General features: G+C 37.1%; 1 protein-coding gene across 1 annotated transcript; it reads left to right on the top strand.

Moving 5' to 3' along the window:
• The first annotated feature begins 29 nt into the window (after positions 1–29).
• LOC127431943 (myb-related protein A-like) lies at positions 30–15,919 on the top strand. Its single transcript, XM_051682604.1, has 16 exons — positions 30–410; positions 2,996–3,095; positions 4,413–4,484; positions 4,943–5,035; positions 5,817–6,037; positions 6,169–6,355; positions 6,565–6,645; positions 7,063–7,161; positions 9,124–9,354; positions 9,804–10,178; positions 10,280–10,419; positions 10,517–10,631; positions 12,414–12,524; positions 12,674–12,784; positions 14,315–14,494; positions 14,685–15,919. The coding sequence occupies exons 1-16, from the start codon at positions 388–390 to the stop codon at positions 14,811–14,813; spliced, it is 2,268 nt and encodes a 755-aa protein (XP_051538564.1). The 5' UTR covers positions 30–387; the 3' UTR covers positions 14,814–15,919.
• The last annotated feature ends 1,970 nt before the right edge of the window (positions 15,920–17,889 follow it).

Raw genomic sequence — 17,889 nt, 5'->3', positions numbered from 1 at the left:
ACGCGCTGAGAGCTTGAGTGACAGTACAGAGGGGTGTGTATGTTCAAGGCGGGCTAGACTAACACAGAGATATGCTTCTGGATTTTCTTCCTTTACCATTTTGAGATTGCATTGGAAGTAACATCGATACTATTATTATTTAATAATAGGTGTTTTTGGAAGGATATTTTTCTTTTTAATATATTTATTGTGATGTGACTCTTGTGCTGCTCCCACGGATCCGAAGCTTCTCACGGTGAAAAGATCGGACACATGTGACAGTGGCATGTGTGGATAAATGTCAGTGTGCTTGAGATCGCTGTGTGTTTTGATCAAAAGGAGATTTGCAACAGTGGATATTTGTAACAAATCGTCCTTTGAAAAGAACTGGGCTTGAACACAGTTGACATGGCCAATATGAAGTCTCGCAGGTGAGATGATGAATCATTCTTATTCATTGGTTGGTAAACTAAATATACATTTAAAGCAATATCGATGAATGTTACTGGAAATTATTGATCTTGTATACATGTACAAGTCATATGTTGATACTTTTTCTCACACAACATCGGGATGTCGTACATTGAGTTTCATGACAAATGTAGCTAAAATCGGTGTTTTATTTCAGAACGGAAATTGCCATGACAACGTTTAAGCTCAAAACAATAACAATAATTGAGAATTCCCTTGCGAAAGATCAAATAAAACATCAATAAACGATTATATTTAACATATGACAGACAGATCCTTGTGACACATCACATCAGTCGCACCTGCTGACTCGCAAGTTTGATCACGATCCAAAGACTGATCGGCTTTTAGGGGGGAAAAAAAGTAAAAACTGAAAGTTCTTTCAATTATAATAATAAGTCTTTACCCACAGAGTCTAATGTTAACATAAATGGTGTGAGTTATCTAAAATGCTAACCTTAGCGTGCTTATTCTCTATTGATCAGCACAGCAAGAGTTAACTAGCATGCTAACCGGCTATTATATAAACTGAAGTAAATTTAGGCAAAAAAGTAAACAAAAGTGGTAAAAAATGAACTGAAAAATTCTAATTAATCTACAAGTGAGAGTGATAACAAAGTAGGGGGATTGTGGAGACAGCAGCAGCTGGCAAATGTTGATTATTTAGAAGAGAGAGCTCTGCAGCCTGTATGGTCATTACACAAGATATACAGACCACAAACATGATTTATGAAGTAGATTATTAAATCACATAATCAATATTAACTCATTTGCCTGTTACCCTTTGTAAGACTTTGTATAAGGTTGCCCATACGCTTACATAAAACATAAGAAAAAGCTTAAAATATTAGAATTCTCCCTCATTTTGAGGGATGTAGGAGGCAAAGTGTTTTTTTTTACAGTGTATAAGACCGCTATTGGAAATTAAATATAAGTTGCAACTTAAGTTATTTTTATACAGAAGTACATAAGAAATGTTGAACTCTATATTATTGTGTATTAAAATAGTAATAATACCAATTTAGATTATTATTTTGTATTATTAATGATAATTGAATATAATAATAATTATATTTATTATTTATAATAATATTTAAAATTCACCAAAGGAATAAAGTTAATGAGGAATGTAGGCATATTCATCTTACATGTAATGCTAGGCACGTGAACACTTGTAATTCACATCTAGTTTGGTTCATAAAACTATGCGAGTCAGATTTTCCAAATTATGAGGTTTATAAAGGAAAGTGACACGGAGCTTGTAGTGCCCAAATGACTCAAACATGACCATGATGTTATTTATGGATTAATGAACATTTTTAGTTTTTGTTTGTGCATCCTCCCTTAACTCTCTTGCCTCTCTCTACGGCTGTTGATTTGGGGTTGGTAAATTTCTGTGCCATACATTGATGGAAGTTCAAGCCTGAACTTAATTTTAAAAAGAGACCAGATGCAGACCTTAATCTGACTGAGTAGATTCGTGCAGATCCTGTCCGCGCGCTTTCACTGGCTGAGCTTTACTTTGGCCTGCATAAATTATGCAAGCAAGGCACTTCTGAAGTAAAACGGGCTTGTTCATCACCTCACCCCTTCCTGGAGGGTGGAGATCATAAACATCCAATTTGCATGGTTTTTGACTGAAACACTTCTTTCATAGGATGGTAATACTGAGAGCCAATGTGAAACCAGCCTCTGTGTTGCACACTCGAAGCTAGAAGGATTTTGAACTTCCATATTTGTACCACATCAGTCAGAGTTGGACTTTGGCCTAAAAGACACCTAAACACACTGCCTCACAACATTGGAGTTTGCAATTTAAGACTGAAGCAATGCTTCTGGGTAGACTCTGTATGCTGTGGCACATTTCCTTTATGATTAGACTTCTTGATCATTTTCTTGCTTTATAAAAAACCTTTTAGCTTGGTTTATGTGTTGATATTCACCTTCAGCGTTGGATAAATGGTTTTCCATTAAGTTTGTGCCCTGGTATCCTGGGGAGAATTATCTATCCCATACATGGTGTTGTAAATACTGTCTACCTCACTGCTTGGGTGAAATGTTACCAAACAACAAGGCATTCCTAAAGACTTAAGTCTTGGGCAAAACCATTGTCACTTTGGATTACATGTGGACATAAAATAAACATGTAAAACTTGCTGTCATGGATTTTATAATAATGGAAATAAAACCACATAAACAGATAAATATAAAAAGTTATATATTTATGTGGAAACCTTTGTAATAGACTCATGCTTGAATTCAGTTTTGTAGCTTGTATTGCATGCTTGTAGACTAATTACACTCTGGCATGTCCTGTTTAACGAGTTGGCTGCTTTTCTAAACTGTTTGGGTCTTGTATTTGCAGATGAGTGATCATGCTTGTCTGTTAAATGTTTTCTTCCAGACAGTATGAGTGTAATGGCTTCTATTAAAAAAAAATATATAATTCTGATTAGACAAAAAATGTGGTATTGCTTTTCTGCTTAATAGTCCGTTTTTTTTCTTCATTTTCTAAATTCTCTGTTTTTGTGTTTCATGCCTGCAGTGAAGATGAGGATGATGAACGTCATTCTACAGACCCTGACATCAGAGACCCCAAAAATTCAAAAAAGACCCTTTGCAAAATGAAATGGTCCCGGGACGAGGTACTTTATGTTTGTGTTTGCATTTTGCATTTTCATGTCTATATTGAAGGGATAATTCACCCAAAAATGAAAATTCTCTCATAATTTACTCACCCTCATGCCATCCCTGATGAGTATGGCTTTCTTTCTTCTGCTGAACACAAACAAAGATTTTTAGAAAAATTGTAGGTCCTAACAATGCATGTGAATGGTGACCAGACCTTTCAAGCTCCAAAAATCACATCAAGGCAGCATAAAAGTAATCCATACGACTCTAGTGGTTAAATCCAAAAAAGATGATACAGGTCAATTATCAGTTGGATATGTGAGCTATTGGATTCCAAAGAACAGTTAGACTCAACATGCATATAGATCTGAATCCAGAAACTCTTAAATGAATCCCAGGCACTCTCTCTCCTTAATGTACTCTTAATCTCACATTGCCTAACTGTAGACTTTAATCCAATCAGCAAAGAGCCCATTCTCATTTAACCAGAAGGCTTGAGGGGCCCATCATATATCCTTGGTGGGATTAGCCGTGACAGGACAGTGTCTCTCACCACACATGTCTTACGGTGTCATTTTTCAGCCTGCAGAGTTTTCCCTTATGTCCTCTTTATAGACCTCCATTCCACAGAACCGGGAAAGGTGATGGAATAAGCCAGTACAAGTCATCATTGGATTTTTCTTTCTGCCAGCACTTATATATGAACATTGCTTGGAGTGCAATGTGTAAGATCGTAAGACTGATAGGTATAAGACTACTTCATGTCTTCAGAAGCAATATAATAGATGTGGTTGAGAAACTGATCAATATTTGTGTTCCTTTTTCACTTTAAATATCCACTTTCACATTCTGAAAATTATTGAAATATTGATCTGTTTCTCACCTAAAGTGATTGATTTGCTTCAGAAGACATTGATTAAGCCACTGGAGTCGTATAGATTACTTTTACAATGACTGTCTGTGCTTTTCGGAGCTTTAAGTGCTGATCACCATTCACTTGCAAGGTATGGACCTACAGAGCTGAGATATTCTTCTAAAAACCTTTGTTTGTGTTCTGCAGATGAAAGAAAGTCATACACATCTGGGATGGAATGAGTAAATGATGGGAGAATTTTCATTTTTGGATGAACTATCCCTTTAATTCTAGCTCACTGGAAAGAGAGTTTATCATGTACTATTTTAGGTCTCACATGGTGTAATATTTCCAAACTCACTGGGTTTTGTATAGTAAAAGGGGTAGGGTGGGACCTACTAAAGTGCTGTAAGCACTGCTAACACAACAGACTACTATCTGAGATGAAAAAAGTTATGACTTCTGTTTTTACACACAGGATGAGAAGCTAAAGAAACTTGTTGAGCAACATGGAACTGACGCTTGGAAATTAATAGCAAATTTTTTCCCAGTAAGTAACTTTTTGAATCAGACTTAAGGGGAAAGTGTTTGAGGTATTTCAATAGTGCTTTTAGATAAGTGTATTTGCAGTATAAATCTTAAACTTGGTGCAGCATTGAAGTCACATATTTATTATTATACAGTATATATGTTAATATCTCTTTATGGAAGAATCATGTATCTTTTAAAGGATTTTAAAATTAGCTACAAATGTATCTGTTTTATGTAGTATAAAAACAAAATGCATCCAAAATAAGACACGTAACAAACAACTATGGATAGGATGACATGGTTGCAGTGTTACAGTGGAGAGATTTCAATGGTTTGAATTTCAACAGAACTATTATGGTTGGAAGTAAATGAATGTTTCATTAACAGTGACAGGCCAGTATGTTTGTAAAGATGTTATTATAGGTTTGTGTGTACTAGCTGCAGGTGTTGATGTGGGATTTTGTTGCACTTTGACAGACAAGAACAGATGGTCAATGTCAGCACCGTTGGCAAAAGGTGCTCAACCCGGAGCTGGTGAAAGGACCCTGGACAAAAGAGGAGGATCAGAGGGTAAGACGAGCTGGGTGTTCTGTGTCCTCAGAGGAAGACAGAGATGGATAGATGGAAGAAAAGGAAGGATTGAGAGGGATAATATTGTCGGATGACTTGAACCATTCTTGGAGTTTTAGAGCACTGTGCAAAAGTTGTTTTCCTCCTCTTCTATCATCCAAAGAACTAGAAGCATGGTGTTGTATCCTACTATATGCTTTTCATTTGTATGAAAGCATTCAGGAATGACTGTCCTAAATGCACTGGGTTGCTTTCCTCCTAATTAGGTCCTTGATATTAATATATTGGAAGGTGTTTGTTATTTTGTTCAGCACTTGTACGTGTGCTATGATGGAATTGTACAATCTTTAGAGAGTTTAGTTCTTATTTAAAGTTGAAGTGTTAAAGTATACTTTACTCTATCCCAGCTTAATATGCACAGACAACTATGAGTCAGCCAATTGTAGGTTTTAGGTACCTAAAAAGTGTAAAGACTGTGGCTCTGTGGCAATATCAAAACATTTCTCTGTTTGTTTGAGCATCCTGGCCAGCCTGACAATCTAAAAGCAATCATTATTTTTGCAGTCCTGTTTGGTGACAGAAGTGGTGCACAAATTACACACTTTAGCTTCTTTTTTTTTTTAGACCAGGATTTACTTTTTTATAAGTTCAAGATTCTTACTCAATTTCTAGCTTGCAGATTTTAGAACACGGTTTTTACTTTTCGTATTAGATCACATAAGGAGTAAAATGGTGGAGAATACCTTAATTTTGATCAACTGACTGCCATACACCTCCACAGGTGATCGAGCTAGTTCATAAGTACGGTCCCAAACGGTGGTCAGTGATTGCCAAGCACTTACAGGGCCGCATAGGCAAACAGTGCCGGGAGCGCTGGCACAATCACCTCAACCCAGAAGTAAAGAAATCCTCATGGACTCAGGAAGAAGATTGCATTATCTATGAAGCTCATAAACGCCTGGGCAACCGCTGGGCTGAGATTTCAAAGCTGCTGCCTGGAAGGTACAATGAGCTTTTTGGCACCAAGACCCAGATCTGACTAAACCTATGCATAATTAAGTCAGAAGAAAAATAGAATTACAGTCTTCTTGTCTAGTTAAGAGATTGACCTTTAATTTACTGAACTCTTATAGGACAGACAACTCCATTAAGAATCATTGGAACTCCACCATGCGCAGAAAGGTAGAACATGAGGGCTACTTGCAGGAGGGCAGTAAGAGCTACGGCAGTGACCCTGGCCAGAAGAAACAGACCAAAGCCAGCCAAGTGGTGGAATATCCACACGAACAGAATCAACTGATCCTGAGCGGCCAATCACAGGTGATAACCTACAGTACACAGTGATGCTTTATTTTTATCTGTTCATATAATATGTACTTTTTAAAAGTTAAGTTTATTGAAAACTTGTGACCAATGATTACATTTCACAGATTATAGTTGACATAATGACATAATAAATGTCAGAATCATGCGTGGCTAAAATTAATTAAACATACTTCATTTCATCCTTTCATGTTGCTTGTGATCAGCAGCAGCACAGATACCCATATGGTTCACAAAGGGGCCAGTGTATGGACAACATTACTGTCGAGGTCTTAAGCTTTGTGTCGGTAAGTCCCATGGTGCAGTTCTCACGGCATGCTCCAATCTCCTCTGTATCTATGAACTTTCCGCTTTCAAAAGTCTGTCTGTCTCTTTAAATTAAACAATCAACTCATATTACTGTTTGTGTTTATATAACTTTAATCTGCATGTGTGTGATGTGGTGTGTTAAACTGGTCTATATCTGAATTTCACCAATGCCATTTTACCAATTTTTACAGATCATAAATTACATTCTAAAATGTATTGGCAAAAATCTAATGTAGTAAATTTAATGCAATGTATCCTAAGTACATCCGCATCTGAATCCAGAGTAGCTTGGCATGGCGAAATTCAGGCCTCGTAAAGTCTCGTGAAATTGTCAGTAAACTGTTGTGTCTCCGTCTCTCTTTCCGCCTCTTCCTCCCCGTTCTTCTTCCTCACAGCCGTGCCACGACGACCCAGAGAAAGAGAAAAGAATTAAGGAGCTAGAGCTGTTGCTAATGTCAGCTGAGAGTGAAGTCAGAAGACATTCGGGCCCTCGTGTAAGAGACACTGTGTGTGCTCGTAGTGAAGTGCGCTATAGATCCCATCAGCTGTCTCCATTCACATCTTACTCCCTCATACCCTCATTTCCAGCTATGCTTAATAAAACTCGCCCATCTTCACTGCCTCCCTGACTCACACCTTCCTGTAGACCTCAGCATGAAAGTGACCGGGTAGAAGTTTAGCTATAAAAAAGATAGTTTTTCTACCCCGGTACTGTTATTTTTATTATTTTATTTTTACTTTTATTTTATTATTTGAATTATTATATTCACTATAAACATGTTCTTCTTATTACGATTTATCTCATAAATTAATAATAAATTCAAATAAATATAATCTATGTAAATAGAATGAAATATGATACAGTAAATTGTAAAATAAAAATAGGACTGTGAATTGTTTATTTTTTTAAAACTAATTAATCGCACAGTTTTCTGTGATTAATCTCGATTAATTATAGTACATTAAAATTAAAATATAATAAATAGTTATTTTATATTTTATCTCAAAGAACTTGCATGAAATCGCTTAGTCATCAGTTATTTTAATTATTTAAATATAAACATGTTAAAATGTTCATTTTTTGCAGATAGAGTTAATTAGACACATTTTTACAGGTATAAATCTTTGATACAAGTATGTGTATACATGCCATAAAATCAGTGGACATGCTATAATTAAAAGTTGGGCATAATCATCTGGCATTTTCCAGTGGACAATAGGATCAAATGGTCAGATTAAATTCATACCAAGCTTTATTGGCAAGATAATCTTAAGTGTACATTAACATTGCATTATTAGACACTATACATACAGATACAAAACAAATTGAATGCTGAAGTTCAATTTGCTGAAATTTAAAATCTTAAAACCATTAATTTCGCTGGCTGTCATTCAGTCTCTATCACGCACAAGCTGGGTCTCTTGCGCGATTGCGCTTTTGACACTGACTGATTCAGATGACAGTGAGTGAATGTTTTTGGCCGATGTGAACCTGACTCACGCTTGTGGGTGAAGTCTCCATGCAGTAAATCTGCTTCCGTGTTTATAAGCGTGCACTGATCCACACAATCAGTTTTTGTGCTAGTATGTGCAGTCAAGTCGAGCGTGTACCTTCTGGAAATGTATTTATGCAAATTTTAGCCACAGGAAGTGGGTAAAAATATTAGTGAAGTTTCAGGAAGTGAAAACGCATTAGTCAACTATTAATCGCTGAAATTAACGCGTTAAATTTCCCAGCCCTAAAAAAAAATCATTTTGTATATTTACATTTATTATATGTATTGAAATAAAGTAATTAAAAAAAATGTATTATCAAATATTATTATTACAATAAATAAGTATTATTAACTTTTATGCTTATTATGATAAATGACCATTTTATCATATATTTCACACTGCTTTCATCCATAATTGTCATTACACTGTGTCCTAACCAGGCGTAACGTAAAGTAATTAATTACATCTCTTCCGTATTATTTTGAGTTGTCCTAATGAGCAGCGACAAGATGTTTAGTCTGTCACTTGGTTTCTAAATTTGTTGTTGGGTAGCCCCGCCCACAGTGAAATCTCATTGGCTGCAAACGTGCCATGCCTGATTAGAATACATTGTCAGGGAATTGCTGACTATGCTTCCTCAGTGTTTTCCAGAGTTTATTCAAGTTGTTCTAAATACCATTTTTGTAGGTTATGTGAAAATTTATGTCTTTAATTATTTAGTTTCACTGAAAATGTTTAGAAAGCATGCACCATAACACTGCCATGGAGAAAAGCTTCTCTTCTTTATGACACTGTTAATATAATGAATGTTTAACATAGATTTTAACAAGGTAATATAAATTTCAGATATTACATATGATAAGTGAAATCAGTTTTGTTGGCTCAGATTGAGTTTGTGACCCCCCATCCCTTAAATCATTAACTCCTCATGCTGACCTTAATGGTTTGGTCCTGTGCAGAATCCAGAGAGTTACTCCAGCTGGTCAGACAGCCTCCATGATGATACTGTCACCACCACAGAGAGTTTGGATGATAGAAGAGGCGAGCTGTGTCGTTTAGAGGAGGGCCAGTCTGCTGCTATGTCTCTGCCTGTCTCTCCTAGCAAGTTCTTGGCTGCTGAGGCCAGCGCTGTGCTGTCCACTCTAGAGACCATACCAGATTTTGCAGAGACTATGGAGCTCATAGACTCTGTAAGCATAGTAAAACACTGTTCTATGTATAGTAGTTTGTTATGCTGAGTTTATCAGATGCAAAAAAAATGCTATAAGTTCACAGTCTTTGCATTGTTTTTTTCATGCTGATTACTGTAAATGGTGTTGATTGCAATACTGTTTACTGATAGGCCTACACAGAATAGGCACACATTTTCTGGGTTGATTGTGAGTGAAAACAAATGAGAGTGCTATATTCTTGATAGTTGCTTAAAGCATTATCAAGTTAGCCAAATGTTTAATGCATTAAAACACAGGCACAGAATTTTATCAATGGCAGCCATTAATATTCTGCCAAAATCTGTAGAGCTTTCTATAGACATATAAGAATAGTAAAAAAGGATATCTAAAAATGCATATTTAACAAGACACATAATGATAAGGAAGAAATCTTTGAAATATTCTGTATGTGGCTTTTGATGCTGCAGGATCCTATGGCTTGGAGTGATGTGACCAGCTTTGATCTCTCTGAGGTAGGCCCCTCCCCAAAGCCCACTAACTCCAATGGGGTTTGTCCAACAGTGAATAGGAGCACAGAAAGCCTTGGCTACCCAATAAATGCTCCCGCTGTCCCAGAGATGAGCAGACAGTGTGCTGCTGTGAACCAAGGCAAGTCTGTAACTCTCTCCAACACCTGCATGAACAGGTTCAGCACTCCACCACCGTTTATTATGAGAAAGAAGAGAAGAGACAGAGGGGATCAGTCCCCTGCAGATGAAAGGAACTGTGGCCCTTTCATAGACAACAGTGGAATCTCACCAAAAAACACCCCTGTCAAAGGCCTACCATTCTCCCCATCTCAGGTAAAATGGGTAAAATCATAACACAAAAAGTTGAGTGACCCTTTAAACCACGGAATTTTGTTCTTTTTCTGTCCCATTCAAAATTGTGTTCTTTCATTTAGTTTTTCAACATATCTGGTGGTGAGCCCTTGACCCTGGACAATCCAGCTCTTACCTCCACCCCTGTGTGTGGGCAGAAATGTCTTCACAATACACCCCACCAGAGAGAGACCACACCAAAACACCAGAAGGAGAATGCAGGGTAAGACCCTTGTTGTACACTTTGTTATTTGAGAACATCGAGCAACCTCATCCATCTTAAAATCAAGCACAGTCAATAACATTTCTTGTCTTCACAGTTTTAGGACCCCCAAAATCCATAAGAACAGTATGGTCCACACGCCAAGGACACCAACCCCTTTTAAAAACGCCCTGGCTGCCCAGGAGAAGATGCATGGGCCATTAAGTATTGTGGTAAGTCCTAATGTTGCCACTGATATGTTACTATTAAGGGATACAGTGGCAAGAAAAAGTATATGAACCATTTGGAATTAGTTGGTTTTCTGCATTAATTGGTCATAAAATGTGATCTCATCTTCATCAAAGTTACAAGTATAGACAAACACAATGTGCTTAAGTTAATAACACAAAAACAGTTATGATATTTAATGTCTTTATTGAAGACATCCCATTAAACATTCACAGTGCTGTGGAAAAAGTAAGTGAACCCTTGGATTTAATAACTGGTCGATCCTACTTTGGCAGCAGTAATCTCAAACAAGTGTTTCCGGTATATGCCGATTAGACCAGCACAAGGTTCAGAAGGAATTTTGGACCATTCTTCCTTACAGAACTGCTTCAGCTCATCCATATTCTTAGGATGTCTGGTGTGAACGGCTCTCTTGAGGTCATTCCACAGCATCTCTACTGGGTTAAGGTCTGGGCTCTGACTGGGCCACTCTAGAAGGTGGATTTACTTTGATGTTTAGGGCCATTTTCCTGCTGCATCACCCAACTTCTACTGAGCTTCAGCTGGCACACAGCCACTCTGACATTATACTGTAGGATATCTTGATAAACTTGGGAATTAATTTTTTTGGAATTCATTGCATGGTGATGGCAAGTGGTCCAAGCCCCAAAGCAGCAAAGCAGCCCCAGATCATGATACTCCCCCCACTGTACTTCACCATTGGGATGATGTTTTTATGCTGGTATGAGGTGCCCTTTTTACACCATACATAGTGCTGTGTGTTCTTTCCAAACAATTCAACCTTTGTTTCATCACTTCACAAAACATTTTCCCGGTAACGTTGTCTTTGGCAAACTTCAGGCGCACAGCAATGTTTTTGTTGGAAATCAGCAGCTTCCTTTGTGGTGTCCTGCCATGGACACCATGCCTGTTTAATGTTTTCTGTATACTAGACTCATGAACAAAGATGTTAACCAGTTCCAATGATTACTTCAAATCTTTAGCTGTCACTCTAGGGTTCTTTTTTTTTACTGTACTGAGCATTCTGCAGTGTGCCCTTTGAGTCATCTTGGCTGGATGGCCACTTCTACGGAGAGTAGCCACAGTACTAAATCGTCTCCATTTATTAAAATTTGTCTAACTGTGGACAGATGAATATCTAAGCACTTCGAGATAACTTTGTTACCCTTTCCAAAGCAACAATTCATGATCGTAGGTCTTCTGAGATCTCTTTTTTGCGAGGCATGGTCCATGTCAGCAGATGCTTCTTGTGAATAGCAAACTTAAAATGTTTGAGTGCTTTTTATAAGTAAAAGTAGCTCTAACCCTTACCTCCAATCTCATTTTATTAATTGGATGCCAGGTTTTCCAACTCTTGATTCTGATTAGCTTTTGTTGACGTCATTAGCTTAGGGGTTCACATACTTTTTCCAACCTACACTGTGAATGTTTGAATGATGTATTCAGTATGTACAAGAACAATACAATAATCTGTTATTATTTAAAACAAATTGTGTTTGTTCATTATTGTAACTTAGATGAAGATCAAACCAGATTTTAAGACAAATATATACATAAAAACAACATTTTCTTGCCACTGTATTTTGCCAAAAATGACAATTCTGTAATCATTTACTCACCATCGTGTTGTTCCAAACCTGTATGATTTTGAGGTGATCTATCCCTTTAAATGGTTACGGCAAGAATATGTGAAGGCTCTTTGAGTATTTATAATCAGTGATTCAGTTGCTGATTTGCCTTTTGACCAATTCATTTGATGTGTTCAGCCCCAGCCTCTGGCGCTTCTTGAGGAGGACATCAGAGAGGTTCTCAAAGAAGAAACAGGGTCTGACATCTTCACACAAGAGCAGAATCAGCTTCAGTGCATATCTTATGAGGTAACCTTCGTAGGTGGCCACTTTCTCAGCTGTTCTCCAAATCATGCAAATAGGTTGCATTTTAATGTTCAACATGTGTTTTTTTTCCTAATGCTGTGTCTTAAAGTGAACACTGGTTTTGTTTCAAAACTGTCATTTGGGATTCACAGCAAATAGAAGCTCCTGCTAGGAAGGTGAGAAAGTCTCTGATGTTGGACAGCTGGGAAAAAGACTGTCTGAATGTACAACTGTTTCCCCAACAGAAGATTAACAATGGACTGGTAAGACCATTATCCTCTAGTGACAAATTATTAGGGCTGGGGAAAAAAATCGATTCTGTTACAAATCGCGATTCTTGAGCCAAACGATTTTAAAATCGTCTCCCTGATGAAAAAAAAAACATGTTTATCTTAATGCTAATAGGTAAATATAGGAATCTATATTTGTGCAGAGTTCCATACTAACAGGTTTTCTCTCTGAGAAGTTTTGTCTCTTTAATTCTTTACATTTAGTCCTTTAATGCACCGTTGCTACAGTTATAAAAGTGCTGTTTGTTCACTTTCGGATGTCAAAATCCTCTCCTGTGGTCAATGTTCCTGTTATTATGCATAATCCAAAAGTTTATTTGAGATGTGTTGTGGAGGATATTTGTCAGAAGTCATTCTGCAGATTCTGTCTGACACTGCTTTAATAAATAGTTTAGCTGTAAAAAGGCTTATCAAACTGTTGATGCCATAAACTACTGTATATGTCATGCCTCCGCAGTATTTATAAACAGCCAGGTTATTCATGTGCAGTGGCGGGTAATTTTCCACATTTATCCGCCACTGTCGACAAGAAATACCGGATAGACACAAAGACGCGTGCTTGAGGAAACACACCTGAAGTTAATTTGCGCTTTGGTGCCCATGCGCACAGCGCTACCCGTGTTTCGCAGAACACGCACAAATAGTGAGTTCTCACTTTTTTCTCTGTCAGTCATCTGGGAGCAGTTTGTAAGAATAGTGTTGTCTATCAGAACGCTGCATAAGATCTCAGACTATCTCAGAATGCATATGCAAATAGCATGCAACAACACTGGGACTACAGGCGAATTGTCATGCGTGTCATGATTTAGTACAGCTTCAGAAATTGTTCTTGAACAAGTTTACTCTTTAGCCTCCATTTGTAGTTTTGTATGTTGCAAAATTATCATTATGATATTATTAATAGCCTATGGAAATATATGTTATATTTTATATTCTAAAATAACAAAGTTAGTTTAAGTTCAAATGATATACAGTATTGTATATATTTATTTGCTGAATACAAATGGACATAATGCAGCCTTATACATGGGTTCCTTTGCACTAACTAGTCGCCTAGCTCAGACAACGCACTGACTGGTCAATTGTAGTTTCTAAATTGGTAGTTTTGCACATCCCTACCTTTTACCTGCAAATGATATATTACAGAGTGATAGTTCAGACACAACTGTTCTTCAATAGACATTTCTTTCTGAGAAAAAGGAGTTAACAAAGTTTTTTTATCTTTTTAAGAAGTTTTTATATCAAAGCATCAAATCGCAATACTTACAGAATCGCAATATCGCAATACATATTGAATCGGCTAGGAAATATCATTGTAAAATTGAATCGGGAGGTCTGTGGCAATTCCCAGTCCTTATATAATTATAAGAGTTTTTTTCCTTTATGAGTTTACATAGATTTCTTTTTTCCCTGTGAAATGCCAGTAATATAAAGCTGTGGGGCACTATATTGGATGGGCTTATTTTTCTCTCCTCCCCAACCCTTCCCCGCTTTCTCACACAGTCTCACAATGATGGTCTACTGACCAGATCTATGCTTATGATGCCATTGACTGAGAGAGAGGAGAACTCTTGCTTTCCTGGATCACTGAAGGATTCACTGTCCATGGTCTGCTCCCTTAGCCCACAGATCAAAAGAGAAGCCATGACCCAGAGGAGTCCACCCTACCAAACCCCTCCACTGGTAATTTACTCACTTTATTTCTAAGCATTTAAGGAAAGTATTGGTTTCCATCCTTCCTTGACCTCCTGTGGACTTATAAACTCTCAGTTTGTTTTACTCTCAATAAGTTTAGAGTAATGCACTCTTCATCCAAACAGTTTTTACTTTGTAGATACATTTTACAAATGGACAAACATATTTTTCCACCCAGCAGGCCAACAACGAGTGGGAGGCGGTGGTCTTTGGGAAGACAGAGGATCAGCTGATTATGACCGAGCAGGCGAGGCGTTACTTAAACACAAACACCGCCATCTGCATTTCCAGAGCTCTCGTCCTCTGAAAGTCACTTCTGCACTACAGCAACCCTCCCTCTTTCCTCTATCACACCAACATTTAACCTTTTAGACAATCTGGGGTAGGAAACTCAAGCGTACACTGATGTTTACTAAACACCTACTGATATAACAATGTATTGCTTAGGATAAAGAGATTCATATGCTGGAGATGTAGTCTTAGCAGTGTGCATGCTGGTTGTATTCCTGCTAAAATACAAATAGCACTAGACTTGCAGAATTTAGTTAATGGTATTTTAACATAGAGATGATTTTTAAAAATCTGTTTTAGTCATAGACAGTGTGTTGATTTTTAAGGGCTGCTTTTAAGTGAACTTTTTAAGAAAGGAAAAAAGGAATAAAACTTGTAAATTAAATTTTCAGATAGTTTTTACGCTCGTTTTAGAGAATTTTATAGACTGGTGTTAAGGATAGGGAGCACTTGCAGTGTTGCACTACTGTGGTTGTTTGTTAGGGTGAGGAGCAGAGACAGTGTTGAGGAGTAACTGGAAAGCACTTGCAACGTAAACTTTTCCGCTCCAAGCGTAACAAAGGTTCCACCCCAATTATTATTTTGTTTTATTTCCGAGTAGAACACTCACTGAATGTATTATATAGCATGAATCTAATAAGTTAATGTCTACTGGATGGTACCTTGCTAGTGTTTTTTTTCTTAAGTGAAGGTTGTTGAAATGGATTGTATCTTGAACATCTGGACAGACTCAACATCGCTTACAGGCATGTTTGTGACTGCAGTCTAAATCCAGCATCTTCACTGCTTATGAAAATGTTCTCAATTTAGCTGAAATCATGTTTGGTACCGATATCAGTGCACAAGTTGCATTATAAATAGCACGTTCCAAGAACAGTAGGTGAGAGTCATTCATTTTGAGCTGTAGGTTCTATTTATTAAATCTTAACTAATTTATTTATTTCAAAGATATAAAAAATCTCTAATTATATTTTTGTTCTATTAAGAATTTGAGACATCTTGTTTTTTTTTTTTTTTTTAATAACACTGCCATTAATTTCTTGCATCTAGGTTCTACAGGCCTGTACAGAAGGTTTAAAGGGATAATTTACCCAAAATCATAATTTACTCATGACCCATCCCAGATGTGTATTACTTATTTTCATCTGCAGAACACAAAGCTAGATTTTTAGAAGAATATCTCAGCTCTGTTGGTCCATACAATGCAAGTGAATGGTGGCCAGAACTTTGAAACTCCAAAAAGCACATAAAAGCAGCTTAAAATGAATCCACATGACTCCAGTGGCTTAATATATGTCTTCTGAAGTGATCCAATTGTTTTTGGGACAGAACAGACCAAAATATAACTCCTTTTCCCCTATAAATCTTTACTTTCAGAATGTGACCGTATCGCTTTAGAAGTCATTAATGTAACGACTGGAGTCGTGTGGATCACCTTTATAGTGCCTTTATGTGCTTTTTGGAGCGTCAAAGGTCTGGCCACCATTCACTTGCGTTGTATGGACCTACAGGGCTGTGATATTCTTTTAAAAATCTTCGTTTGTGTTCTGCAGAAGAAAAAAAAGTCATAAACATCTGGGATGGCATTAGGGTGAGTAAATTAATTTTCATTTTTGGGTGAACTATTCCTTTAAAATCTTTTCAAAGATTCCATCTTCTTTTGATTTTTAAACCAATTGGTTGACCATAAAGGTAGCAGCATTCAGCCTCCAAATGTTCAAAGTAGGCAAATTGCACTTTTAAATATTGTATAAATGTTGGTTTGTCTCTTGTATCTATTGTTTGATGCCCTCTCTGTAGTGTTTACATTTTTTTTTTATGTGGGGATCTTTTTTTATTGGTGGCTGAATGTATTTACACATATCATTAAAACACTGACATATCAGGATGACATCTGAAGGGGGGTCTCTCACTTTCTCTCTCTTGGAGAATGTATTTAAGGTTTTGCTCGCTGCTCCTGAGAGTTCCAGGAATGGACACTAGCACAATCTGTTGAAGGAAGTGTAGTACTGTGCTTTTGTATGAAGTGAAATTTTTTTTTGTTTGTTTGTTTTTTTGCGTTGTGGCCACCGATGTGAAATAGTTCCAGGTTATTCACATTGATACTTTAGTCTGGGCAAGTAAAGACCCCAATATTGAAGGATTTGGCAGTATTAGCTATGTATTGGGGGCCCGTTTAACACAATTGTCTTTAATTAAAATTGAGGATGATTTTTGAAAATATATATTTGTTTTTTATATATATATTTTTGCTAATGTAACCCAGCTATTAAAACACAGACTGACCATCTGCATTGAAATATACACTACTATGTAGATTACTTCACATTGTGCATAGGTTTATGACTGCAGTTTATTGACATTTACAATCTATGTTACAGAGAAGAATTTATATTGGTTCCTGTATCATTGTAGATAACTGCTTAATGTTTTTTGTGTCTTCTTTTTACTGTGTCTATGTGCTTGTCACGTTTTTTTTTTTTTTTTTCTCTGTAGACGTGGTCATGTGTTACAATCTAACGTGGACACATATATTAAGGGAAGCAAATACATGTAGCAGATTTAAATACATTAAAACAAGCAGCACACATCCTCTCACATACTCATTTCTCATGCAATAAGTATGTATTTGTCATTATTTACAGCAAAACAATTATAACCTGCTTCTCTGATATTACAACAAACCGTTTAATAACCATTTTGTCATTCACAAACCTAAAAATAAATAAATGCAATTTGAAATGTTTCACTTTTTATTTTGAGAAGGCTGAGTTAGACAAATGGTACCCCAAAACTGATTCAGATTTAACTTTGTGATTGACAGCTCTTCCATCCTCCCCAGGACCTTATAATCACCCTCTCATTCATGTCATATGACAAAATGCCAGCTGAACCTCACAGGGAGTCCCATTCTCTCACCCTCTTCAGAAGGCCAGGTGTTTACAGCAGTAGTGGAGGCTGTGGTCCCTTGAGTTGACTGCTATCCTCTTGTCACTGGACCGGGGGTGCCGCAATCTCTGTCCTTGGGCTCTGTGGACCCACACCCTCCCTGAACAACAAGGCTCTCCACAGGTCAGCTGCTCTCTGTAAAG

This window comes from Myxocyprinus asiaticus, chromosome 41 (assembly GCF_019703515.2).
Source record: "Myxocyprinus asiaticus isolate MX2 ecotype Aquarium Trade chromosome 41, UBuf_Myxa_2, whole genome shotgun sequence".
Lineage (NCBI taxonomy): Eukaryota > Metazoa > Chordata > Actinopteri > Cypriniformes > Catostomidae > Myxocyprinus > Myxocyprinus asiaticus.
This window is presented reverse-complemented; position numbering and strand designations above follow the sequence as displayed.